Raw genomic sequence first — 27,816 nt, 5'->3', positions numbered from 1 at the left:
GCAATAGAAATGAGTTTTTATTTGTAAAAAGTTACAAAATGATATTGTACAAAAATAAAGTCTGTAGAGAACTTTGGTTGTATAACACAAACGACTGAGACAGATCAGAGAAGTCAGAACTTCCAAACAAGTGCACTCCTTACTGTATCAGATGGTGATCACAATGATAAAGAAAAATCACAAACTTTACCCTTTTGTGGATTTGGTGGAGCAACTTGCTTCCATTAAAACCTGCTGGTGGTGTGTAGGTGATGCCGGGAACGAGCTATCAACACCCATTGGATCCTACAGCTTTTTTGGGCAGGGACTCTCCATGGGGAGCTGTTGGGGGGGTCACTGAGGTTGAAGCCTGGGAACAGTGGCCATCGCACCTGCCAGGGTTCTCCGAATGGGACAGATGCCCCTGGGGCCACATCCAAATTGTGCTCCACGAATGACTGGATGGCTGGGGTTTGTCACTGTTTTGAGCAGTCTGAATTCTCAGCAAGATCCCAAGACAGCGTGAGAGGGAAGGCCTTTCCTCCATTTCCCAGGTGGGCAAGGAGAGCAGAAAGGACAGAGAAGGGCAGAACCATGAAGAATTTGGGTATTTTGGGGGAAGGGGGTCGGACGTCTGGTAACTGCTGCTTCTTGTTACTTTGTAAAACTGACATGATTACCTGATGGAGGCCAGTATTTCATTTAATTGCTAAATCTGTCATAGTTTTATGACTAATAGCCACTAAGGTAGTAATAGATTATCTCCTTGATGAAAATCCCTTTTATGAAATGTGTAACAAGCTGTAATACAGGGCCTAGTGTGTCATACATGTGTTGACTGCCTGATAAATTCACAATCTAGGGCATGGAGGAGGTGGCTGTTCCCACCCTATGCTTCCTTCTGCTCCAACCTCTTTTTTTTTTTTTTTTTTTTTTTTTTTAGACAGGGTACTGCATTGTCACTTAGGCTGGAGTGCAGTGGCATGATCACAGCTCACCACAGCCTCAACCTTCTGGACTCAACTGATCCTCCTTCAGCCTCCTGAGTAGCTGGGGCCACAGGTGTGCACCATTACGCCTGCCTAATTTTTAAAGTTTCTGTAGAGACAGGGTCTCCCTATGTTGCCCAAGCTGGTCTCAAACTCCTGGGTTCAAGAGATCCTCCCACCTTGGCTTTCCAAATTGTTGGGATTATGGCTGTGAGCCGCTGCACTGGCCCCGACCGCCTTCATTTAAAGGCAGCACACTCTTAAGTATGAGGCTCCGTGTTTGTGGCTGTGGCTGGCCCAAATATGGCTTCCTCAGCACCCTTCTCAGCCATCTGCTCCCCAGGGAGCTGTCAGGTGTTTGGGTATATAGGAGCAGCAGCTGTTGACCCCCGGTGACAGCCCAGGGGTTGTATAGGACCTGGCAGACCCTACCTCTGGAAGGTCCCTGTGTCTCCTGGGCTGCACTGGGCAGCCAGCATATTCTCGGGAGGGCGGTGGGTGGGAAGGGATGGAGGGAGTCGGTAAAACGGTAGCTACCTGACAGCATTGTTGACATTACTTTTAGGTCAGCATTAAATCCAGGACTACCTACTAAAAGGAACTGAACCTTTTCTACCTATGGTTATGCATAGTACAGATAGGTATACGTGGAGGGGACTAAGAGCTTAAATACAACAGGAAGTGGAGCCCACGACGTTTCTGTTCAGCAATGGAGCAAGGAAGAAATAAAGTCAAGTGCCAGTGGTCTCTGCACGCTGCTCCAGGAAAGGGGGCTTGCCTGAGATGCTCCACAAATAAAAACTGGGAAAAATGCTGAAATCTGGGGGAAATTAATGAGAAATTTTCTTAAAAAGGTAAAGTAAGTGATTTTTGCCTAGCAAAAAACTTTTTAATACTTTGAAAAGCATGGACCCTTGTTCCCAATTCAAATTTCCTTTTGTCAGCTTTCTTTGCATTTTGCGAGCACATATACTTTGGCACCTTTGAAAAGAAACTTTAATAAATAAGGGAAAAAAGAGAAACTCATTAGTGAACGGTAATAAATAACAATAACTTAAATCTCAATAAATATCTTCTCTATATTTCTGTATCTGAAACAGATGCATTGCATCGAGTAGCTTCGCTGGTCACTGGTGACCATGCATCAATGGAGCTGGGTATGTAACATCTGTCTCTCTGTAAACCAACAGGCCCGAGGGGCTCTCCCTGCCCGGGGGCAGTTCGGGGCCTTCCCCGATTCTCTCCTACAAGAATGCTGGTGACAACCACAACTCGTTTCTTGTTTTCAAGGACATAAAGGCAATACCTTCAGGTTTGTGTTTGATCATGAGCACAGCCTTTTTGGTTCCTAGCCAACTTCTTCCCACCCCACACACCGTGATGGAAATCAATCACCAACCGTTGGCAAAAATGCTGGTTGTAGTAAACCTCGGGCCTCAACTTTCAAATGCAAAGGTGATTATCTCTTGTATCTTTGCTTTTCTTTTCCCTCTCCTTTCCAGGGTATGTCTCCACTGAGTGACAGAAAAATAAACCTCTTACTTTCAGCAGTAAAACGTAATGACAAGGAACAACACCAGGATCTCTGTTTCCCTGGTGTCTTCGGACACATGAAAACAAATCACAGGAGATACACTGGTTTGGTTCAAGTGCATCCGCAACCATGCCGGTAATCAGTGATGGTGGACTGTATCAGCTGAAATGGTGGCAACAGCCAACCAGGAACATCAGCCCTGAGCTTCTAGTGACATCGGCTGCCATCCTGGAGAATCCAGAGGGCTGTTTTCTCTCTCTCCTGTCCAGTTGTCTGTAGCTGGATCTCCCTCTACCAGGCTCCCATGATGGCTGCCTTCCTCCTCCTCCTCCTCCTCTTCTTCTTCTTCCTCCTCCTCCTCCTCTTCTTCTTCTTCCTCCTCCTCCTCCGCCTCCTTGGTCCTCATCTTCCATTCTGGGCAAACATTTCCTGGGAACCTTGGTCCCTTTCTTTGCACTGTAGCAGGAATGCAATACACAGCAGTCTCTGGAGCCGGAGTCAGATACATCCACACCTTTTAGCGGAATGCTTTCTTAGAATATGGTAAACCAGGTTATCATCTAAAAATGACAGGTCATCATCAAAGGCGATGGGTCTGCAACATGCCTGCCCTACTTTGTCAGTCACCAGCCTTCTATTTCTGGATAAGTTTTTCAATATTTTGTCGTACGTTGTCTCAGCTGCATCGCAAGAGCCGCTGCAGTACCTAAAAATCAGTTCCTCCTTGGTTTCATAGCCCAGACCCAAGTCAGTGACATTTAAATGTATTGCAGTTAAGACACAACCCCGGTTTTTGCCCCTCTGGCTTCTCCGACCTTTTCCTCTGGAATTCTCTGGGTTGGCAGCTGCAGCCTGCCGATTCCGCTCTCTTCTAGGAAACACTGCCATTTGTTTATCTGGTGACCTTTTCAGTCTTTTAATGGTGGCTTGAATAAAATCCATGACATCATCAAACTGATCAGGATAATCCTCTGGCATATTTGCTGTTCAAAAAGAAAAGAGAAAATGGCACATGAGACAAAATGATCATTTCAAGCCATCTTCAAGATCAAAGTGCCCCCCTAAAGTCAGCAAAAATTGGACCCACAGCAAAACTATCAGCCGGTTAAGCTATGGGACCACTGTAATCCCCAAGAACAGAGGCAAAAATGCACAGAAGAAAGATGATTTAGTTGGAAGAGGAGACTAATGTGGTGGTGACATACTTTCTCGAAGAAAACAAATCCTTAGAAGCGTAGTTTTCATTTGAATAACATCCACCATTTTTAACTAGTCCATGCAGAGCTTGCTGTGAGCTGGCCAATCTTCTAGGGGCATTTTTCCTGCCTAGTCACACAACCTAGAGTAGGGGTTCTCACATGTGAGTATGCAGGAAAATGCCCTGGATATTGACTACCATGCAGATTCTTGGCCCTACCCTTGGAGACGATGAGTCATTTGGTCTGGGGAGGGGCCAAGGAATCTGCATTTCTAACAAGCCCCAAGGAATTCTAATGTAAAAGATCCACGCACCAAAGATCCACGCACTAAACTTTGAGAGACACCGTCTTAGAGGGTGAAAAAACTGAGGTCTTCCAATATGGCTACCTTTATCTGGAATACTGAGTGCTCGTCCCTGAAACTTGCTTTGATTCTGTGTGGCTGAGTGGGACAAGAGCCATTCTGACAGAACAAATGAAGAGCTCAGGAATGCAACTGTAGTTTAAAACTTCCTTGAAAACCATTAAGGAACAGGAAAACAGTTTATATTTTACTAACAAAGAGACTAATTTACCGCTTCCTTTGAACAGCATGACTTTAACAAAAAAGTCCAGTGATAGAGTAAAATGGCATTTATGTATCATAGCAATAAATGAAATGAGATGCTGTTCGTGCATAGAAGCAGCCCTGCCCCCAAGAGTCAGGTCCAGCCTCAGCTGCAGGCTGTCACATGGCTCCCACTGTCTGGCTGCAAGCAGGACAAGAGGCTTATTAGGGAAATCACATGGAGGAAGGATGCGGGGACACTACGATGTCTGAGACCTTTGGTGAAAGTATAAATCAGCAGTCTCTTGGTGCTTTCTGCCGGATTTCAGCGTTTGCTTTGGCGGATCAAGTAAGCAGAGAAAAGTAACTAATGGAACAATGTAATAAATTTCTAAATGGGGGAAAAACAATTCAAACACCTGTTTCTTAGGTATTAGGCCTCTTATGTCCCCCTCACCTCATTTTTCAGGTCATTTAGTATGTTTAGGGTTATAAGTGGCTTAGAGAAATAAACCACAGAAGAGTTGTCAGCAAGAGTAAATGTTTTTTGCCAAGATTGTGTTAAAGCATAGAAAGATTACATTATGTCTAACCCATGTCAAATTGTTTTGTCATAAACCTAATCTATTTAATTGTTAAAATATATCAGGTATCCCTTCCTGTAGAACAAAATCTAGCAAAAGCAACTTAACCATGTGTGTGTAGTGTGTGTGTGTGTGTGTGTGTAATATATAAAACATATGATATATAATAATGAAAAGACTGGTGATATTGGAATCCTTAGAATGCCTAGCTGCTATCTGAAATTTAGCATTGGCTGGATCAGCTGCACGGAAGTCACAAAGCTGTTTCCACACTGGCTGAAGCCCTGTTGCCTCTTGCCTGGATAACCGCAGTGGCCCCTGAACGGGGCTCCCTCATTCTACCCTTACCCACCTTCGATCTATTTTCTACTCAGCACCCAGAGGGATACTTTAAACGCAGAACATAACCTCTTCTGCTCAAAACCTTCCAATGGCTCTCCGTTACTCTTGGAGAAAAAGCCCAAATCCACACTGGCCCTAAAGGCCCTGCCTGACCTGGCTGCCCCTCTCCTCCAGCCTTTATTACCTCTGACCTCCTCTGTTGTCTCTCCTCTTATTCCCTCCCATCTAGCTACCCTGGCTTCCTTACCATTCCTCAAACATGGGGCTTAGTGTCAGTACCACTGACCTTTTCGGCTGGGTCATTCTTCATTGTGGGAGGCTGTCCTGTGCACTGTAGGATGTTTGGCAGCATCCCTGGCTTCCACCCAGGAGAGGCCTGATATGGTATGGCTGTGTCCCCACCCAAATATCATCTTGAATTTTAGCTCCCACAATCCCCACATGTTGTGGGAGGGGGCCCAGTGAGAGGTAATTGAATCCCGGGTGCAGGTTTTTCCTGTGCTATTCTGGTAATAGTGAATAAGTCTCATGAGATCTGATGGTTTTATAAAGCGCAGTTCCCCTGCCTGCCCGTGCCCTCTTGCCTGCCACCATGTAAGATGTGACTTTGCTCCTCTTTTGCCTTCTGCCATGATTGTGAGGCCTCTCCAGACATGTGGAACTGTGAGTCCATGAAACTTCTTTCCTTTATAAATTACCCAGTCTCAGGTATTTCTTCATAGCAGTAAGAAAATGGACTAATACAAGGCCCATAGCATCCCCCATCCTAGTCATGACAGATCAAGGTATCTCTGGATATTGCAAATGTCCCCTAGGGCAACATCATCCCTCGAGAACTATAGCTTAAACAGTCAGGAACTCAGGGCCTTTGTGCTGGCTGTCCCCTCTCTGCCTGGACCCTTGGCCTATAGAGCAATTTGCATTTTACGTGCAATATAGGTAGGCAAAAAATACCAGATTAAATGTCTCCCACCCTGTGGCTACTCCCACATCTCCTTCAAGTCTCTGCTCAAATGTCACCATCCGAAAGTCCCACCTGACCTCCCTACTTAAAACAAGATTCCTCCCCAACCCCTAATCCAGATACCCCTGCCCTGCACCTCCCCCTCCACCATAATTCTTGCTACATTCTAACACATCATCTAACTGATTCCTTCGGGTTGTTATTTATAATCTGTCTTCTCTAAAAGAATGTCAACTCCAAGAGGCAGGAACTCTGTTCTCCTTGTTCACTGATGGATCTCCAAGTGCTTGAGTAGGCTGTGGAGGCCTACGGTAACTGCTGGCTGAATGAGTCGGGTCATTTTACTAGGGTGAAAGAGAGTTCTTAATTTTTCAAGGGGACACTGGGACTTCAGCTGAAAACTGCATCATTATGAAATGAAATGCTCCAAAATAAACAGCCCACATTACTCAGGAAAGCCACTCTGCCCTGAGTGGCACAGTCATTGCCCACCAGAGAGCTGAAGAACTGTCTCCAAACCGCCTTTCCTCCTCGGCTTTCTGCAGCTTTGCAGCAGCAGCATTAACTCTCAGCACCCACTTCCCCTGGGTCTCCCAAAGCTCTCTGCTCCCTAAGTAATACTTTCTTAAGGGGGCCTGGGAGAGCGCTCTTTTCTTTTTTTCTTTTTTCTTTCTTTCTTTTTTTTTTTGTTTTGAGACGGAGTTTCACTCTTGTCCCCCAGGCTGGAGTGCAATGGCATGGTCTCAGCTCACTGCAACCTCCAATTTCCGGGTTCAAGTGATTCTCCTGCCTCAGCCTCCCGAGTACCTGCAATTACAGGTGCCTGCCACCACGCCCGGCTAATTTTTGTATTTTTAGTAGAGATGGGATTTCACCATGTTGGCCAGGCTAGTCTTGAACTCCGATCTCAGGTGATCCGTCCGCCTCAGCCTCCCAAAGTGCTGGGATTACAGGAGTGAGCCACTGTGCCCGGCCAAGAGTGCTCTTAATTTGTCCTTTCCTTTGTACTGCTTTCTCACTGAACTTCCTTTAGGAAGTTTTCTTTCAAAACAAAACAAAACAACAACTTTAAATCACTTTGATTGACAGAAACAATTGACTTAAAAAAAGAGCTGCGTTAGCTATTGGTGATTTCTTTCAATAATAAGCTGTTAAAGAGGAAATAAATACAGATGTGCCCAGTTTCAAAAAAAAATGCTTGTATATAAATCGGAACTTATAAAACAGATATATTAGGAGTGATTAATCAAAATACAGAAGAGTCTTCAAATTAAAAAAAAGAGACTGTTTTACAAAAGGATGCACATCATAGGCTCTGTTCAAGAATTCTAAATAGGTCATTAATTTAGGAACCTGGGCATATAGAAAGTTAAGTTCAATTAACAATCAACTGAAGATTAATCAGAAATGAGGGTAAAACATTACTAAAATTTTAATATAAGCTAATAGGAAAATATTAGAGTCACAGAAGTTTAAATTATGCTGGTTTAGACACTCATTAATCTATATGTTACATAATTTTTTATTACTAGAATTATAATAATAAGGATTTGAATCAGCACTTACAGTGTTCTTTTTTAGCCCTTGATACTTGGAAGATCTTGAAAAACATTTTTCTTCCCTTTTTAAGACATTTTGACTGCATGGCTTTGTCACAGGCTTTGTTTGCCAGGTAAAATACAGAAAGCCTGGCTGTATTTGAATTTCAGGTAAATAGTGAATACACGTCACAGCAAATTTGTCCAAACCCATGGCATGTATAGCACCAAGAGTGAACCCCAATGTCAACTGTGGACTTTGAGTGATGATGATTGTCAATGTAGGTTCATCAACTCTAATAAATGTAACATTCTGGTGGGAGATGTTGACAGTGGAGGAGGCTATGCATGTGTAGGGGTAGGGAGTATATGGGAACTCTCTGCCTCCCTTTCAATTTTGCTGTGAACCTAAAACTGCTCTAAAAAATTAAGCCTATTATTTATTTATTTTTTAAAAAAAGGCTTCCTGGCATGTGGCTTATGAAAATTCCTTCCTTTGATGGAAAATCTCCTTCACACTTTGTTGCTAATGTGGAAATATTATTTAAGCCCAAAGTTCAGGCCATATGCAACTCTTACTAAGCTGAAGGTTTTTTTTTCCTTTGTCGTCATGAAAAATAGAAGAACCAACATATATTTTTGCTGAAAAATTTACATGGATATGAATTCTGGAAGCCAGGAAAGGGCAACATTGTATTTTTCAAACCACAGGGCAAATAGGCCTGCATGTTCCGACTAAATGAGTTCATTCTTAGAGCCAGCCTCAATTTATCGATGCGAGGCACTTGGGGGCATTAGGAGCCATACTCCTCTGCAGAGGGTGCTGGGCAGCCTCACTAAGCCTGTCTTTAATTCTTCTGCAGAGGCCTCTCACCCAGCCAAGACAAGAAACTCCTGGTGTTGAGCTGAGATGCCCACAGCTGCCTCCATTTTCCAGGAATTCACTGAGCTGAGGGAAAAGAAGAGGGGTCTGGGTTTGGATTCGTTACCTAAATTAAGACTTACTGGTGCATCTCTGTCTTCATCCTATAAAAGGCTTGGCAGAATGTCAGATATGCAAATTACCCTCATTTATTAACTTTAATAGTGAAATACTTGCAAACCACAAAAGAGGAGCATCATTAAAAAAAAAAATAGGTCATGTATTTGCTCATTTCCCAGACCTGCTTGGAAGATCTATCTTGGAAAACATGTCCATCTAAAAGATAAAGTTTTCGGAAATCCAAAATGCTCAAATGCACTTAAGCTGTCCTTCAGAGTGCAACCAAATATTTTGGTGTTATTCTACTTAAAATATTTTAACTTTGATATGTTCTTTGTATAAATAGTGTTACTTAAACAAATGAAACCTTGTACTGGGGCATAACTCTGGGAACAAACAGTTCACTGCAAAGACTTTGCTGCCCTCGATTATAGGGAAAAAAATAGTAATGTCATCTCAGGAACAAAGGACTGAGATAGTGACTATTTTGTAAAGTCAACTGAGTTTTAATAGGAACAATGGTGAGGGCTCCAAGTCCTCCCTGTAATAGCTGAACTCAAAATTACATAAGCCAAAACATTATATTGGTTAAGCTGGCAATAGTGGACAAAGTCTTTCCTAAAATGCCAGATTTGTCTAAAAACAGTAGAGGTTAACTATATTTTAATCAAAGGGTCGTTTTTATACTTGTAGCTGGTTGTCCCCTCCTCAGCCTGGCAAGGCAGGGATTCTAAGCTGACTTTCATTCTAAGTCATCCTAAGTCCCCAACCTGTGGGCCTGAGAGGGAGGTGGCACAAAGTTGTCTATGAGGGACAAAGTGGTGAGGACACAACTCCTTATCCAGAAGGCGGAGGGAAGGTCTTTGAGGCTCAGAGGGACCCAGGAGAGAGGGGGCCTGACCTCAGTACCCGTAGTGGTCCTGTTCAGGAGACGTCTTCCAGGCCAGGCTTGAGATCTGCATGAGCCAGGCTTGGCTGATGCAGGGGCCCCAGAGAGAAGGCTCAGGGGTTTCTTGCTGTGGTGAGAACAGCCTTGCTACTTCACTAGAAAGTGTCCAGCTTCTGTGCCTGGAAGGGTGAGGGCTAATGGGACTCATAGGGGTGAGCTGCTGCCTGAGCCAAGGCCACACAAGTGAGAGATACATCAGGAACCAGTGCCCAGATGATGGGGCTCAGTTTTGGGATGGGGCAGGATGCTGAGGATGAGGCCGAGGTGCGGTGCCATCCATCCTGACATGTAGAGCTTCCAATGAAAGGCTGTCTTCAGACAGGAGGAAAAGGGAAAACCCCCTCATGGTGGGAGACATTTAATCTGGTATTCTTTGCCTACCTATATTGCAGGTAAAATGCAAATTACTCTATAGGCCAAGTATCTGAAAAATATAGAGATCTCTCTCTATCTATAAACACATACATATACACATGCATGCATACATATGTGTCTACACACAGAGACACACACATACATACTTATACGAAAAGAAAAGGTCAACTTAAAATTGATACAACTTCTCAAGAAGAGTCCCAACGAATGCCATTGTTTTGGAATAAGTTAACTTTATCTTTCTATATGATACAAACATGATTTTCTTCCACTAATATTGGAATATCATTACAAGAACTACATGGCTGAGTTTAACTTGTAAAACTTCTTGCATTACAAAATTTCATCAGGCTATAACTTAGATAAGAGCTTCCTCGAAGCACTTGAAAAACATTACCAGTATAAAGGTGGAATACTGCCTACTTTCACACAATGTTAACTTTAAACCTGACAACCTCCCTTCAAGGATAAATTGAATACTATCTCCATTTTACAGCTCGGGAAGCTGAGACTCAGAGAAGACAAATATTTGGTGAAGTCCATAGGACTAATAAATGTGGACTTGGTGGTTCAGTTTCAAAGCTCAGACTTGTTGTCTTTTTGTTTTAAAGTAAAAACTCTACTACCACTGAGCGCTTCAAGTCTTGTGGCAGATGGGAATTTACTCTGAGACAAAAGCAAGACATGCTGGTTTCACCTGTACACGTTTACCAAAGTCAGCACAGGAGGTGAGAAACATACATTCTGTTGAAAAATTCAGTATGAACTCAGGTACGCTAAGTAGACCCTAAAGTTAGGCTGCCATGGGCCACAGAATACAGTAAATTGTCTCCAAAAATGGAAAAGCCATGCTACTCAGGGGCGTCTCTCCTGTGTCCTGGTTCTGGCATATCATGCTAAGACAGCTCTGGCGATTTCCCAGTTAAAACCGGAAAAGCCGCAGCCAGCACGGCAGCAGATCCAGACAGAGAGGCCCCATCTCCGGAAGCTCCTCCAACTCACGCTGGCACCAAATGACCAGGCTCTTGCTGCAGAGTTGGAGACAAGAGAGGCCCGGATTCCAGTCTTGGGTCAGTCCCTGACCAGCCGCGTGACCTTGGAAGTAGTCACTTAACCCTTCGGAGGTCAACTCAGTGCTCTCCGGGGCCCTTTCCAGCTCCAAAATGCTGAAGTGTGGAGAGTTTAAGTCTTGGCTGGAACGTGTGGCCAGACACGGGATTTTCATTCACCTCTGCCAGGGAGTAGACCACCTCTGGCTGACGCCCCAGCAGCATTCAGCTCAGCCAGTACCATCGGGGCCCCACAAAACCCCACAGGAGGTATTTTAGAACTCCGCATTGCTCGACCTCTTCAGTTTACCTCTTGGCTCAATGTCTCGGCTACATTTGAAATGATCGTCATCAATCTTCTCTTAAATCATCAAGTCATCTTCCTGGGCCCTATTTAAGAGAGGTAAAAGATGTGTAGAAAGGACCCTGTATCTGCATCTGAAAGCATCCAGATTCTACTGTAAGGCATTCTTGAATGTCAGTTTCCATCTGTAAAAATAGAGATGGGCCCCATGGCCCCTGAGAGGACACACTACAGCCTCACGCTACAATTCCTTCAGTCTCCATCACCCAAAAGTCACTCAATTTACCATTTTCTTCGAATCTCAATTTTATTCATTTCTGTTTTTGCTGCTTCACGTATGCTTAGGTCATACCCAGCTTATGATTCCAACGTTAGAATTGCCCACTGCAAGTGGTACAAAATGGATCGGGAGAGCCAAGCAGCTTGTCCTTGAAGTCGATCTCTGGGCTGTCAACTCTTGTTCTTATTTGACCTTCAGGAACCTCTAAAATGTGCAGTCCATGAGAATGGACTCTAAATGTGAGTTCATGAGAATGTTCCAGTTCTCTGAAAAACTTCTGTAAAGTTTTGTTATCTGCTCCTATTTCAAAGTGATGACTTTGCCACTTATTTGAACTACTTTTTTAAAAAGGCCCATAGATCAGTAAGCACTGAATGCTGATGCATCTTACATTATGTAATGACCTTCCGTGCTTTCCTATTTTGGACACGGAATTCATCTAGTGTTTGGTAGACCGTCCTGATCATAGGCTGCTGTTGGGTTAACTTTCAGAAATGTCTACAGCATCTATTTTCCTAAAAACAATTACCAGCTGAGGCAATTTACTAAGTCATTGTGACCATTTCCAGAGCTACCAGTACGTTCTCTTCAGGACCAGTGGTTTGTTGACAGTAAGGCATGACATCGATTTATTTGAAAAGTATTTGCATTGTAAAAACACCAGTGTTTTGTTGTTTTAAAAAAGCATTTCTGGATTCTCTCAAGGCAGAAGAAAAAGACCAACCAGAATGCAAAACACTTTAGAATATAGAAAAAGGAGCTATGGGTGTACTTTGAAAAGCCACTTTGCCCATCAAATTGCCATCTTATTTACCATCTCCACCCACTCTGAATGACATTGCACATACTAGTTGTGCTATATCCTAAACTGTTATCCTACAACTCAATAATAAAATTTGTAATAAATGGACTGAAAATTACTCCATCAATACAAATAGCCAGAAAACCCCACTCAGGGAGAGACAGACAGTAAATTCCTTTGTTACTCAGGTTCTGATCGCCTTGCTCTGATTTCTATGTATGTGGTCCATGCTTTTATTACAGTTATGCTAATAATTTTACAGTAATACAGCACGGTCCCCCTGGGTGGAAAGTGTCCATTCTTCAGCTTTTAAGTCAGGAAAACACCCAACAGGGTGTTCATTTGTTAGCTAATCCATGAACACCTGGTGTGAGCTAAAAGCACTCCAGAGTCAGTAATAAACACCCCAAGCTAACGAGCACACACCAGGAGCTCTGCTACTGCCCTTATAAAAAACTTAACAGGGAAGGGTAAGGAAGTTACGCAGGAAAATTAAGTGCACAAAAAGCCAGTAGGGCAAATCATCCCTGTGGTGTTATCAGAGGCAGGTGGTTGTGGGGGAAGCGGAGTCTCTCCTTTCTTCTTTCAGCGAAGCCCTGCCCCCAGCCTGAGAGGCTGCAGGACCCTGCAGGATTCTGCACTCAGCATCCCTCAGCTTTTCCCAGGGGACCCACTGAGCAGTAGGTAAAAGGCATGTAAGGGTCTCAGTGATTTGAACAAGAAGGAGGGACTAAGAGAAGATGAAAGAAATCTGCTTTATCATTTGAATTTGTTTGGTAGGTTCCTGTGGTCAGATATGAGGAGGGAATTTCTACCCCCAGTGAGTGAATTTACGGGAATCTCAAAGACTCTTCAGGTAATGAGATATGGTTATCATTCTAAAACAACTTTACCTGCCAAACCCATTCCTTGATTTTTTTTTCCTTGATGACTTTTTGATGCAGTCAGAAGAGTGACATCTGAGTGTCGTGGGCTGGCAGGAAGTGATCTTGTGCAGTGGTGACAAGTGTGAATGCTGGACTCGGGCTGCCCTGTGTCCAGACCCTGGCTAAGCTGCTAACCCTGTAAGCCTCAATTTCCCCATCTTTCAAATGGGGCTAGTCACACCTTTACCTTCAGGTCAAAATTAATATGATAACATAAGAAAAGATTTCAGCTCAGTTCCTGGTCCACAGAAAGTATTTCACAAATGGTGCCTAATGTAGGCCAATCTGGTTATGACATCTGGGATCCTCCTTCAGCAATATTTGCACAGAAGGCAGCAGTGCAAAGCCAACTCTACAGTCTCTAGACAAAGCAAGATTGCCCAAAAGGGGATCCAGACACTGGTCCCTACTTAGTCTAGCATGTTCTACAGGGAGAGATCTCTGTGCAGGGCCTGGAGCCCCTGGCATGGTGGGTTCTGGGCAGAAGCCACAGGCCCGTCTTGGGAGGCTGTGTGAGCTCTTCCGTGTTCCTCAAAATGCCTGACAACTAAACATGCAAATATCAGCAGACCCCGGAGCTCATGAGGGATATCTTTGTGTCCACTATGGCTTAGAGCAGTGTCTTCAAACTGAGGCACCTGGCCCTCTGGGGGCACATGAAGACTTTCTGCAGTGCCTACTATGGGTGGTTGAAAGGGAATCCATGTCCATTTCCTCAATTTCCACATGTGCCGTGTCCTAAAACGTCTGGTCTGCCTGCGGATGCTCCTGCTGTGGTTCTCCTTGCCCACGTCCCGTTTTCCAATCCCCCTTTGTCCTTACTGAGAGACGGTGTGCTTCTCACCTATTTAGCCATTCTACTGTGAGGCCTGTCCCAGGGATAAACACCTTCAGGTGCCATACAAAGGCATTCATGCATGAATGGCTCCTTGGGACAAACTGATATTGGGTGCTTCCTGATGTGAGGACACAGTGCCATGAATATGATATTCCAAGGATGTTTACCTACATCTAATCATGTGGAAATAATCAGACAGATCCAAACTGAAGGGTGGTCTGGGAAACAGCTGGCAAAAGAGCCCAGAGTTTTCACAAATGTCAATGTCATGGGGAAAAAAAGACTTGGGAATCATTTTAGATTAAGGAAGTATAAAGATACCAGACAGTCAAATGCAATTTATGGTCCTGGGTTTTAAAAAAAAACAAAAAACATAAAGGACATAATTGGTACAACTGGGGACATATGAACACAGACTATCTATTGGATAACAGTATTATATTCATGTTAAATTTCCTGAGACTGATAACTGAATTGTGGCTATATAAGACATTGTCCTTGTTCTTAGAAGGTACATACTGAAATATTTAACATTCTGATGTTTGCAACAAATTCTCAAATGGTTCAGAAAAAAACGAGGCCAAATGCTAAAAAAGAGGTTGATCTTAGTGAAGGATGTATGGGTGTTCACTGTACTACAAACACTTGCAAAGGGAGATAACTTTGTGAATAAACCAAGAAATCCTGAAGCAAGTTGCTCCATATTTCCTCCTGGCCAGGCCCCTTGGGAAGCCTCAGTGCTTTCTTTGCTTGTCTGACCGTTCACCTATCCATCTCTTTACCTTACAATTGGGAACCAGAAGTGTGACAGTTGTCATGGGGTGTACGTTAACATGTACATTTGAATTGAAAATGAAGTCAGACCTTTTCTGACCAAGAAGCCAATTGATTTGGGCTGATTAGTTTGATCATTTTCCATGAACTGAATAAACTACATATGCAGGTGCAAAGTTTTACCAAAAGAATATTTAAAGCATATATACAGTTCCTGAAAGGGCTAGAAATGACATCTGGTGTAACTATTTAAACCTATGAGGAAAAATTTTAGAAAGCTTCAAAGTAGGTAATCATTTTTCAACATTCTTATTTGCAGGTTTGCAGGCAAAAAAAGTTGGAAGGCCGTATTATTTTAAAACCATGCTTTTCTACTTCAATTATGTTATTAAAGTTATGCAAAAGTGGGTTTTGCCTCTACTGAGCTAACCAATTGTTTCCCAGTGGCGACCCAAGTCTGCTTACACATACTCCTATTCCCACTGAGGCCATCGCTCTGGCACTCATGCAGTCACACTAGGTTCCCATATGGATGCCATCCCCTCGCTGGGCAGAATGGGAGAGATCTGAGAACCAGAGTCTCCCACAAGGCCTCCTGAATGCTGTCTGCCTACCAAGCACTTGAGGAGACCTTGCTTTGTTGCAAAGAGTTAGGGAGCCTTCTCTCATTGCAAAAAGCATCAATATTATAGGAATACTTACAGAAATTCATGTTTCTCTTCTTAAAAACATCCTGATCTGGACTTTGAAGTAGTCATTAGTAATACTGGCTTAAGCCCAAATGGAAATTTTAAAAGGGCCAAAAGGAAATTTGATAGTCTCTGCTTCTCCTTTCTCTTTGCTTGCTTAATTTTCCTGGAAATCTGTGTTTCAGGGTTAGTGAGTGCATTTTTAAGCAAGCCAAATGTCTGTATTTTCTTAATCCACTAATACGCATGCACAGTCTGTGTAAAGTCAAGAAATACTGGCTTTCGGACCAACATACTGAGGTTTAAATTCTGGCTTCACCACTTACTAGGTTTGTGACCTGGAACAACTCTTTAGGTCTCCTTTCTTCACCTGTAAAATGGGGATAATAATATTTCCTCTTGTATTGTAGAGCTCAAACTTACTTGATTTCAGGACAAGAACTGTGTTCATCATGTGGATAGTTAAAAGGTGCTAGGTCAAAAGCAGTCTGGGTATTTAGGTAACTTCTGCCGCAAGACAGCTTTGAAGCAAGATCCCGCCTTGCAGTCACCTGCCTGCTCCATGGGTGCCCCTCTGCTATCAAAAACAGAGCAAGCACCTTTCCTGAATTTTATAGTATCACACAATCTGGTATCACCTGTCAAGACATCTTCAATTTCCCACCACATCTTAGCACCTCTTTCTAGAACTTGGAGACTGGTCTGTCCTCCTCTTTGTTCCACTGTCCCTTCCCCACATCATGGTCACAAATTTTCCCATGCTACTCCTTAGTATGGAATGTCTCCCTTTCCTTTTCCCTTCCCTTCCAAACACCCATCTTTCAAGTACCAGGTCAAATCCTCCCTCTTCCCTGAAGTCGTCCCTGCTATGATCCCCAAATCCCAGTGATCTCACTGCTAGGAATTTTTACCACAGACGCATACAGCTCACCTAAACCCTATACAATAGACATATCTATCTGACTGACATTCTATTCATCCATCCAGCCATATGCCCATCCACCTAGCAGTAGTTTACAGCTAGATCACAAGCAACTTTATTTATAAATTTAGCCTTTTTGAGGCCGCATGGCACCCAGTACATGAAAGATATTTAATATTTGTTTCCTGATTGAGCTCAAGTAATTAACTAAAAAACAAGTATTTTAATCAAATGAAGGTGCTATGGTCCATGAGTGTTAAATAAACAAAGATCAAAGAGATGTTAGGAGGGGAAAATATCAGGGAGCTTTAATTTTTATATCTGTTGAAGAAGAACCTGTTGAGTACATTGCTTACACCCTGGGTCAGCCTAAGGTCCTAAGATTGGCCAAATCAATTTAAGCCTTAAATAGATTTCTCTAAGCAGTAACAGTTTGAAATGGGTTTCCAGATGGGCCAGAATGAGAATGTTGGTCTCAGATCTCAAGTAAAGAATCAGTACGTCCTACAAGAGTCTGATGTGCAGTTTCTTGATTCCAAGATACCCATCCCAAGTGGCAGAGCTCCTTTCCAGCTTAGGTAGTTGCTTTGTTAAAGTATTGTTCATTCATGCAGTCCCTAAGCGATAAGACACAATAGATAGATGGCATTTGTTTATTCTAAATTCTGTTATTTCATAACATTAGATTTGAAAGCTTAACATTTACCCAGCTTGTTGCACTAGAAGCTTCCTTAGCTCTATAGAGGTGGTCTCACAGTTTACTAAGTTTTTTTGCTAGGGTTATGAAACTTCTTAAATTAAATGTCCAGCTGGGATCATTTACAAAGATATGCTCCATCTCCATACAGGTAGCCTCCAACTCACAACCCTCTTGTCACTTACATAGAAACATCCTACCCTGCCTTGGCTCCCTCCTTCCTATGAGGGAAGAGGTCTCCCTAACATAACCATGGGAGTTTGGTGAGAAAAATTCCATTGGAAATATGTGGGCTTGGAAACTGGGGAAGGGACGGAGCTGTGAAACCTGGGAAGAGCCAGGGGCAGCTGACCCAGGGGCAGAATCCCAGGCAAGCCTGGCCTGCCTACGTGCTGACCAACCAACAGTGGGGCCCAAAATAGCCTGCCCACAAGGCCTGCATTTCTCTCACTCCCCGTACTCTGTTGTGCTGCTGAAATCCCACTATTTAGAGCAGCATCCTGGCAGATGTCGTAGCGGAAGAAGGGAATTCACTGGGTGCCCAAGGAGGGGCCATTGCAAGTAGGAGGGTGGCAAATGACAACTATGATCCCTATTTATGGAGCAGAGGCTTTACAAAGCAGTATCTAAGTTAACCCTCACATCAACCCATGAGACAGGTTTACTCTTACGCCTATTTTACAGGGAAGAAAAAACGAAGCTTAAGGGATGTTAAGTAACAGCTCAACATCTCAGTTAAGTGGCAAGGCTGGGGTCCAAATCCTAGCCTGGTCTGAATGTGTTACCTTGAGCTCTTGCTTGCTGAAACCTCCCTGGTTTCTTGTTCTGTGCCCTCCTTTTGCAGATTATGGGATGTGCCCCCCAGGGCAGAGATTCTCACTTAGTAATATTGTGAGTGACAGTTCAGTTATATCGTGGTTTACATAGGTTTTTGTGGGCTAGCTTGAAAACTTGATAGCTTAATTTAAAAAATTGTTTCCATAGGAAATTTTGTGAACTGCTACCAAACTGGTAGAATATAATCCCATTATATTATACTAAATTGAGAATTACTTGTAATTACAACTTAACGATGCTCAGTGCCATTTTAGTTGGTTTCCAGTGGCACAAAAAATTCAGCCCACCTTATTGGACTGAGGTTCTTTCACGTTGATTTTTTCATACCACCACACATGTACATTTACTAGAAGCTATGCTCCAAGAGGGCAGCGACTTTTGTTTATTAGGTGTATCAAGGTATCCCTAGCACTTAGGACAGTGCCTGGCACAGACAGGCATACATGTAACTATTTGGTGAATGTATATGTGCATTTAGATGCAAATTTTTAAAACCACATGCATTTTATGCTCTTACTTATTAAATACATTTAGAGTTGAGATAGGGAATATGACTATGATGAACTAACCTTCAATAAATTCAGACAACCTTGTGCACCATGGTCTAAATCATTAGTTCAAGACCTTCCTCCCATATAAAGTATCTTCCCCTTCCCATATAAAGTACATTTCAGTAGTTTGGGGGAAACTCTGGTCCCAGCTTCAGACCTGCCTCCTGTGATCATGGAACTGTGGCACATTATAGATGAGTTGCTTTGCCTCTTTAGGTTTCAGGACTAGAGGGGTTTCCTTTCAGCTCGAAAATGCTATGACATTTGCAAGTTTCAACTTGCAGATTCCTCCTGCCTGCTCTAATTGCCCTTTGGAAATTGGCAAAAAGCAAAATACTGGGAAAATACTGGCAAAAAGCAAAATAAACAAACAAAGATAGCCAAAGAGAAAAGTCTTGGGTACCCCAAAAGTCAAATCACAAGTCCTTGAGTTGAGACAGGCTGGAAGTTGCTATAGGAGGCAGCCCTGGGGCATTTACTTTACAGCCAGCCTCTAGGCATGCCCGTTGGCCAATTATGAATTCCATTTGGTTATCTCACACTGAGGTCATACTAGGAATAGAATTCTGGATGTTTTATTTACATTGGAACCAGCGGAACACATGCAATCTTAAAGGTGAGTGTGCAAACTGTGAATATTCTGGTCCTCCTGTGAAAAGCACAGAATGACATTAATGTGGCATGAAAGCTCTTTTGCTCAATCATTAACTTACAAGTATTTGGATGGAACTAGAGGAATCAGAATTTATGATACTTTCTATTTTTAAATGAAATGTGGTGACTTAATGTTTTTCTACATAAGCCTTAACCAGTTGCACCGTGTACAGTGCGGGATATAAATGTCAGCACTGTGACAGAGGCGTGTTGACACTGGTTGAGTGTTCAAAGTCTGCATACTGTCATTATTTTGCCTTCCCTGCACTTGACAGCTTGCTACCGAATCAAACATATCTGGAAAGAAGTCAGTTTGGCTTAGAATGCAGCTCAGTTTCTCTTTGGGAACGTTTCTTTTTCAGGTTTCCTCTGGGATCTATTGGGTCTTCCCATAGACAAAACACAATGGGGTGGGTTTTGCTGTTCAAATGTAAATAGAGAAGTGAGAATCTTGTTCACTGATGACACAGCATCAATTTTGGAAAAGGGAAGCAATCCCTTTTCCCTACAACATGCCCTTGTCCCTGCAATCTGTGCTAACTCGCTTACTTTGTGACTATTTGTACCTTACACGAGCCAAAGATTTTCTTGGGTATTATCAAGCCATGGTGGTTCAAGTCTGGTTGCACATTAGACTCATCTGGGGAACACCTAAAAACTCAGGTGCCTGGGCCACACCCCAAACCAAGTAAATCAGAATCTCCTGGGGTGAGACCTAGCATCAGTAGTCTTTAAAGTTCCCCAGGTGACTCCAATCTCTTCTTAGGAGATTATTCCCAAAGGACTTTAGGACAAGCATAAAGGCCAAGGGGCAAGTCTCATAGCCACTGGCATTGTGGAGTAGAAAGGCCTCTCTTTATGGTACAGTTACAGACTATTCATTGAACTCTAAAGTAACTTGCCCGAAAGTCACAGAGTTAGTTGAAAGCAGAGCCAGGAGCCTGAGCCAGAATTAAATGAACCTAGTTAAACAGGGCACTAATATGGCAATTAAACCTCCATGAATTAATCAGTTTTATAATCAGGCACAGTCATTTTTCTCTTGGCAACGTCTGGGTTAGAGAACTATTATCTGCCACTGTGTTCCTGTCCCTCTTGTCTAGACCGTTTGAGTGAATGAATAGCCAGTTTTGGAAGACCCGGTACTAAGGGGCATTTTTAAGTTTCTGTTGGAGAAACATTTATATACACTAAATTTGTGATAGAAATAAAAGGCTTTAAAGTAGGTTTATACAGTTAATTGACAGACACTCTTGGAACAGGTACTTTAGTTTCAAAGGATTAACTATGTTCCCTAACTTCCTTTTGAAGTCTTAATTTGCCTTATAAAAAAATCCACTTTCTATCTTTCTTGGGACTTGTGGAAGAAGGTGCTTTTGTTGCTATAATTAAGCATAAAATAAGCATATTGCATTTTCTGGATTTTTTCCTAGCCAAGGCCATTGGGTTTGGGGGACTCAGCGCACAGCTGACTATTGCAGGACTACCACTGTGGTTATGACCATAGTAAGTTTCAAGCGCAAAGTTACTAGAGGGATAATTCTGGGGGTGGGGTTAGGGAGGGAAGAGTAGCCAGGGTGGTATCCTAGTTACATACAGCTCATTCCTGCTTTATTTCGGGGTTGTGTGAAATTTTCTATTGCTACCTTTGTTGACATTATGCCTCTGCAACAGCCTCTATCACATGTAATGTAGCCTCTCTCACTTCATGCAACAAGCTTCTGAGGAGTGGAGGGAAAGCGAGATCACATCACAGCTGATATGCCCTGATTGACTTGCTTCTAAAACATGTTAATTTTTGAGAGGTAAATCACAGACTTATTTTCTAATAAGAATAACCTGGGTTTTTTTTTCTCAAGAGTTAGCACTGTCACACGTGGAGTGAGCTACAGTCTTTGTCCCTATTCCCAGCCAGCACTATTTATGGTTAAGTCTTTCTAGAACCGGAACTTTTCTGAACAGAGGAACTTTTCTGAACAGATTTGACATTACCCAGACGCTTGTTCTGGAAATGGAGGCCCTTCTGTGTTTTCTCTGCCTCTGGCTTGCTTTTGTGAAAAGCCGGCCTCTCGCCTTGCAGGCGCAGTTTAGGATGAAAGTGCAATAGTTTTCAGAATTAAGCACAGCCAGGCACAGCAGACACACAGATAAAGGGCTTTGGAAGCAAAGAAAAACTGGGAGTGTGTATAGATGAGGAAACAGAAAAGGGGACCGCTGTGTGTGTGTTTCTGAGGTGGTGGTGCTGGTGGGGAGGATATTTGTTCATCAGAATGCTAAAGGAGCAGCATAAAAATTCCATCCTCTCTGTGCTGGGCAAACCAGCGCGTATCACTTTCGGGCAAGGTGTGCGGGCAGCAGTGGGCAGCCAGGCACCCCTGGGGCTTCAGCACCCGTACCCCTTGCCCACGGGTCGGTAGGCCACACAGCCATCATCAGGCTGGCTTGGGGTACATGCGGGGCTGGCTGCGGGTGGGGGTGCGAGGGGGGCCGCCGGCGGCCCCCCGGCGGGGAGGGAACGGTTCTTACAGTCACTGCTCAGCGCGAAGGGCGCGCGGCGGCGGCCGAGGGAGCGGTCTTCGGCGGGCGCCTCGGGAGGCCTCTTACCGGCGGGCAGCGGGAAGGCGGACGCGGTGTGGAGCAGCACCAGGCAGACAGCCACGACATCCCATAACTTCATCTTAAAGTCCCGTCCGGCGGCGGCACCTGCGCGGGCAGGCGGGAGGTGGGGGAGAGAACCGCAGAATGCACGTTAAGCCTGGGCTCCCCGCGGGTCCCTGCGCCCCTCTCCAACCTCGTCACCGCCCTCCTCCGGCACCGCTGCAGGCCAGCGGCTCCTCGGGCACTCCTGCCCTCCTTGCAAGTCCCCAGTTCGCTTCTTCCTCCTCAGTGCGCCCCAGGAGCAGCTCGCACTCCTGGTTCAGGTTGCAGCTGCCCTTCTCCACCACCCGGTCTTAGGGGTCAGAGTTTCAAGCAGCGCTGCTATCCCCTCCAGTTAACTTCCCATCCCCACCACCACGATTCCTGTTCAGTCCCCTCTACAGGTGCGCAACATCCCCCATTCCTGGGGGGCAATCGGGTAGTTCCCACCCTGCGTCCTCCACCCCCACCAGAGACCTCCCATTCTTGTCCCGGTAGCTCCTATAGGCCCCGGAACCAGCCCTCGGCCAAAGCAAGGACCGGTCTTTCTCTTTGGGAATAAAATCAAGCGCATTCCCCTGCCTCGGGTCCCGAACAGGCTTCTGGCTAGTCGAGCGCAGGCTCGGGGGCACCACTCACCCCGCCTGCCGCCCACACCTCATTCTTCCCACCTAAATAGGTATTCTGTTGCCAGGGCAAGAAGTTAGCAGGGACTTGGAGACTTTTGGCCTGTATGGGATATCTGGGTTAAGTTACTTAACTTCCCGAAGCACTGATTCGATTTAAAATACTCGTCCCACCTCTTAAAGTTATGAACATTAAATCACGCATGAAAAACTCTAGCCGAACATGTAGTAAGACCTCAGTAAATGCTCTACCATTGCTGTTAGGCAAAGACTGTATTTGCCTTGAAAGTTTTAATCCTCCGTGGTATACCCGAAAACCCTCTCTTGATTGGATTTTGCACCTTTGAGAGATTCTGGCCCTAATCCCTCCCCCTCCCAGAGGAGTCGCTGGCTCCCCGCGCCCCCGTCACGCCTGGACGACTGTACCCAGTCTCGGACGCTTTGGAGGTGCTCTGGCACTGGAAGGCCTAGACCGTGGTACGGCGCAGAGTAGGGGGTTCAGCAGCTCTTTTCAGCCCGAGGTGGGCTCTGTTTGGCTTCTCAATCCTCACACCCCTACAAAGGAGGGCCACGCAGCTGGGGGTGGGTTAGAAAAAGGGGCTGTAAATTTGGGGGCGAGTTCCAACCAATGAGGAGATGGGGAAGAACCGAGGCATATTGGGGTGCAGTGTTATCCAGTGCCTTCCTAATCCCAGGGTTCCAGTCTCCAGGGGACTAGTGACCTAGAGAGAATCTCCTCAAGCGGAATCTGCGAGATTCATGCAGTCGATTATCCTATCCCCTCGACCGGCTCCATAAAACGGATTCTTAGGAAAAACTCGATTTTTTTCCCATGCGGGAGGGAAATGCAAAAACCAGGTTAATGCAAAAACCTCAGTGCCTTTCCTAGCCATTACTTCACAGGCACCCCCGCCTCCATTCCAGGGTTCCAGTCCTCATCTCTACCCGGAACCCCAGTCCCTGTCCCGGTGTAGGCAACCCGGGGAAGCCTTTAATTCGGCTGCCACCTCCCACCTCTGCAGAGACGAATGCATTTTCCATCCCCTGAGCGTCTGTTTGTTCGCTATGCAGCTGTTGGGCTCGAGAGGGTATAGGGACTAGAAACTCGTAGTGACCTGCAGCACCGAGCGCCTCTTGCCTCGCGGGCTGGTTTGCAAACTCAGGAAAAAGCTAGGTTCTGGGTCGCGACGTGCAAACACAGGAAAACTGCACCAGGTCGTGCAAAATGAGCCCAGAAAGGTACTTTGGCAGCTAGGACCTGGGGAACGCGAGCCTCCCCCAACAAGCCCCCCGCCGGTGCCAGCTCCCGGGTGCGTGCGAAATGGCTGGCGGTCGGACCGGAGGAGCATGGAGGCGCGGGGTTAATGCGCCATTCCAAATCGCGGTGCCCGCCAGCAGGAAGTCACAGAGGCACTAGATTTCCCTTCCATCTTAAGAGGGTTTTCCCTTTTTTCCTGGTTGGCCGACGGAGGGCTTTTTAAATTGGACGTGGAGATCCTCAATTAGAAGTGTGGCGAAGCTGGCAAAAGACTCACAGTGGAAAACTCCCCGCCTCGCCAGAGGAGGCTCCCGGCTGCGGTTCCCGCCCTCGGCCGAGCGCCGCCAGCGCCCCGATCGAGCTCTCCTCTTCCCCCGGGACAGGGAGGGCGCATTCTTCCCGCTGAGCGCCGCCAGGACCGGCTCCAGTCCGAGGGGCTCTTTCGTTCCCGGTATTTGCTGGGCGGGGGAAAAGGGGGGAGGTTGGGGGACTCGGCACACACAGCGTCTATTAGGACGTTTTTCTCAGAGTTCGTGTAGGCTCCACCCCTCGGCTTCTCAGTTTGTCTCCCTATCGCTTTCCCAAAACACATCTACATCTGCCCGACGCGTTTCTCCTCAACCATGGGCCTTTGCCCGCAGTGCAAACTGCTTCACGCGCCGCCACGTGCAAGAACCAAGCTCTGCTCCTGAAGTGACAGGGGCTCTGCTCTGCCAGGTGACCCCGCACCATTTCTGGTGCCTGGCAAGATGGTCCCCTTCTGGGTCCGGGACCACCACGCCCCGGCAGGGCAAAAGCAGCAGGCCGTGGGCGCCGGCACCTGGTGGGTCCCCAGGCCTGGGGAGGCAAGCACGCCCAGGAAAGCCACAGAAGCAGCCGCTCGCCGCGAGGCACTTCCGAGTTCCCGGCAGCAGGGGGCACCAGAAACCGTCTGAGCCGTGTCGCGCCCAGGAGGCCCGGAGGCTGTGTTATCATTTTAGTTATAAAACGGGAGAACCATCACTCCCTCTACAAGCCTCCCGAAATCCGATTAGCCCGGGAACCTGTGGAGGTCCTTACCAGCATCTCTGCTTTTCAGGCTCCCAACCCTCCATTCTCACTGGTTTTCCTCTCCCCACTTCACCTGAGCGGGTTTCTTGGCAACCTGCTTTCAGACCATCCCCCACCCCTTCCCCGCGTCACCATGACAGCTTCGCAGGAGGCAGCGCTCCCGCCGTCTCAGTGCCCCCGCACCTTCTTGTGCCTGGCAGGCTGGGAGGTTTGTTTGGGCTTTGCCTTCAAGATCCAGGTCTCAGAGAGAGAAAAAGGAGGCGGTGGGGCGGGGAGACGGGTTTGCTATAAACTCGAGGTTTTTTTTTTTTTTGGCGGGGGGAGGTAGAGGCAGAAATTGCTGGAAGATCTATTGCTTTTCTTTTCTTTTCTTTTTTTTTTTTTTTTTGAGACGGAGTCTCGCTCTGTCCCCCAGGCTGGAGTGCAGTGGCGCAATCTCGGCTCACTGCAAGCTCCGCCTCTGGGGTTCACGCCATTCTCCTGCCTCAGCCTCTCCGAGTAGCTGGGACTACAGGCGCCCGCCACCACGCCCGGCTAATTTTTTGTATTTTTAGTAGAGACGGGGTTTCACTGTGGTCTCGATCTCCTGACCTCGTGATCCGCTCGCCTCGGCCTCCCAAAGTGCTGGGATTACAAGCGTGAGCCACCGCGCCCGGCCGATCTATTGCTTTTCTTAACTATGCTTCATGTTCTTGACTGACAGAGGACTTATTCTCCCCTTAACCCCCCATAACTGCGGGGCCCAAGATGAGGGAAGGAAAGAATTTGGGACACCTCTCGCAGGCAAACTAGGAAGGGGGTCTGACTGTTTAAAGGGCCGGGTTCTAGGCCCGAGAGCACCCGAATTGCTAGCGGCAGAGGGCTAGGGACACGGCGGACTTCCCAGAGATCGGACACTTGTTACTTGTTGAAAAGGCGCCACCTTCCCTGCCAAAGCGAAGGCGCAGTGAAACAGTAAGAGTTTGGTCGAGGCCGGCTTTGACGGCTTTGCGGGACTGGGTGAGTGTGATTGGAAGAAACATCTCTTCCTTGAAATACCTAAGCATATATTCCAAATACTGAGCAAGAGTCGAGCGCGTTCTAACATCTCCGCAGCAGGGGCCGGAAGAGTTGCCTTTGTCCCCGCCTATGAGCAGAAGCGTCGCGAGCTCTGGGATGGGTAAGCCCCCCGGGGGCGCGCACATCGGTCCTGGCGGCGGATTCTACCAAAGCCGAAACTAGCTGGGCCCCAGGAGGCTGGCTGGAACCCGCGAAAGTCCGTTTCCAGCCCGAAGAGGGTTCGTTTTTCTTCGTTCGGGCAGGAAACAAACCACCAGTTAGCCTCGAGGTGTTTTAAAGTAGTGGCAGTGGTGTGTGTGTGTGTGTGTGTGTGTGTGGGGGTGTTATTGGAAGGCGGCACAGCGTACAGGAGAAAAAGGGGTCATTAAAATAATAACCTCAATGGCCTAGTGGAGTCTCAAGAATATGTTCGAGACAGAGATTTGAATCCAGGACTGGCAAGAAAGCCCCTCTCCTAACCTCGACGGGGATGGTTAGTTGGGGTGGAGGGCGTTAGGAACGTGCAGGCAGCCGGGTGAGGAATGTAGCTTTGCCAGACCTCGCCCGGAGGAGGTGAGCCCTCCATTTTTAGGTTCTCAGCACCTTTGCAGCAGCCCCTCCCCCGGCCTGCGCTTTTCCTTGGCACAGATCAAAACAAGCTCAATAGTAAGTTGCACTCTTGGCAATGACAGTATCTCTGCACGTCCAGAGAGGGCACATTTCGACGGCGGTGGGTTCGAAGATGACCCAAGCCCTGAATAGTTCTGTGACTTGACGAAAGAGCGCCTCGCCGAGTCGGGGAAGGAAACTGCCCCTCTTGGGCATTCCGGGTTCAGGCGCATCTGGGGCTCCACAGATCTCTGCCCACGTGGAAAAGGCAACATGCCCCTCTGAAAGGCCGGCCTCTCTCCGGTTCTACTTTTCTCTCTCCTCGCATAGCTTAGGCTCCCTCTAGTCTTTCTACTTTCTACTCTCACCGCTTGCTCTGGGGTCCAGACGCACCCCTCTGACCAGGTCGCCCTTCAGCCAGCCGCACCCGCCCGCGACGCAGGCACCACCCGCTCCCTCCTCCCCGGCCCGCTCCCTCACTTACCTCGGATCGGGTCTCCGCAGACCCCAGGTTGGACATTAACTCCAGGTGCCCCAAGTCCCAGCCAGGAGACCCATCCGGGCTGATGGCTGGAGCGCGGAGCCCCGCCCAACAGGTCAGGGGCAAGAGTTCGCAATCCTGGGGTCGCGCGGGGCAGCAAGGGCGCGCTGGAGGCGGCGGCCAAGACTCCCGCCGCCGCCGCCGCGAACAGGGCAAGGGCTGCCGGCAACTCTCCCGCCGGGCCCCCGCACCCCCAGAAGCCGAGGTCCGAGCAGCCGCCGCTGCTTTGGGTGGGGGGCTGACAGGGCTGCGCGCGCCGCGCTCTTGGCTGGGGCTGCGCCGGCCCGGGGCGCTGCGGGCGGCTCAGCGGCTGCTGCCGCGCTCTGCGCCTCCTCTGGGCGCACTGCCTGGGAGCACGAGACTGGCTTGTCTGATGCTGCTGCCGGAGCTGAAGTCTTGCCTGGAGATCCGAACGAGACACCACGTCAACCGGCGCGGGGAGTCCCGTGAAGACATGAGGGCGCCAGGAGCGCAGGCTGGTCTTCTAGAGCCCGGGATGGGGGGCCGGGGGCCGGGGTGGGGGAGGGGAGGCGCGGGGCCCCGGGAGGGAGGGGTCGGGAGGCGTCGGCTGGGCCGGGAGGTGGGGGAGGAGAGGAGAGCAGCGAGGAGGCCCTGGAGTTCCTGAGGCGGGGGTCCGGGGTGCGAGTGGGCGACGCGAGGCGCCCCTCCCTGGGCTGCAGGGAGAGCGCTGAGAGCGTGGAGACGCCGCGGGGCTAGCGCCTTCTCCTCTCGGGGTGGATCAAAAATCGGGA

General features: G+C 46.9%; 1 protein-coding gene across 3 annotated transcripts; it reads right to left on the bottom strand.

Annotated features, from left to right (window-relative positions):
• GDNF (glial cell derived neurotrophic factor) lies at positions 1–27,542 on the bottom strand. 3 transcript variants are annotated; one of them, XM_055246209.1, is made up of 3 exons: positions 27,008–27,542; positions 21,832–22,008; positions 1–3,485 (listed from the first exon to the last, which is right to left on the bottom strand). In XM_055246209.1, exons 2-3 carry the CDS (start codon positions 21,980–21,982, stop codon positions 3,001–3,003), a joined length of 636 nt encoding a protein of 211 aa, XP_055102184.1. In that variant the 5' UTR covers positions 21,983–22,008; positions 27,008–27,542; the 3' UTR covers positions 1–3,000. The 3 variants fall into 3 exon arrangements, with proteins under 3 accessions (XP_055102184.1, XP_055102185.1, XP_063475618.1); XM_055246210.1 differs by having other exon boundaries at positions 21,910–22,008; positions 27,008–27,141; XM_063619548.1 differs by lacking the exons at positions 21,832–22,008; positions 27,008–27,542 and adding an exon at positions 18,809–18,972 and having other exon boundaries at positions 2,866–3,485.
• Between the last annotated feature and the right edge of the window lie 274 nt (positions 27,543–27,816).

Source organism: Symphalangus syndactylus, chromosome 16 (genome assembly GCF_028878055.3).
Source record: "Symphalangus syndactylus isolate Jambi chromosome 16, NHGRI_mSymSyn1-v2.1_pri, whole genome shotgun sequence".
NCBI classification, from domain to species: Eukaryota; Metazoa; Chordata; class Mammalia; order Primates; family Hylobatidae; genus Symphalangus; species Symphalangus syndactylus.
The sequence above is the reverse complement of the archived record's forward strand: the minus strand, read 5'-3'. Positions and strand labels throughout refer to the sequence as shown.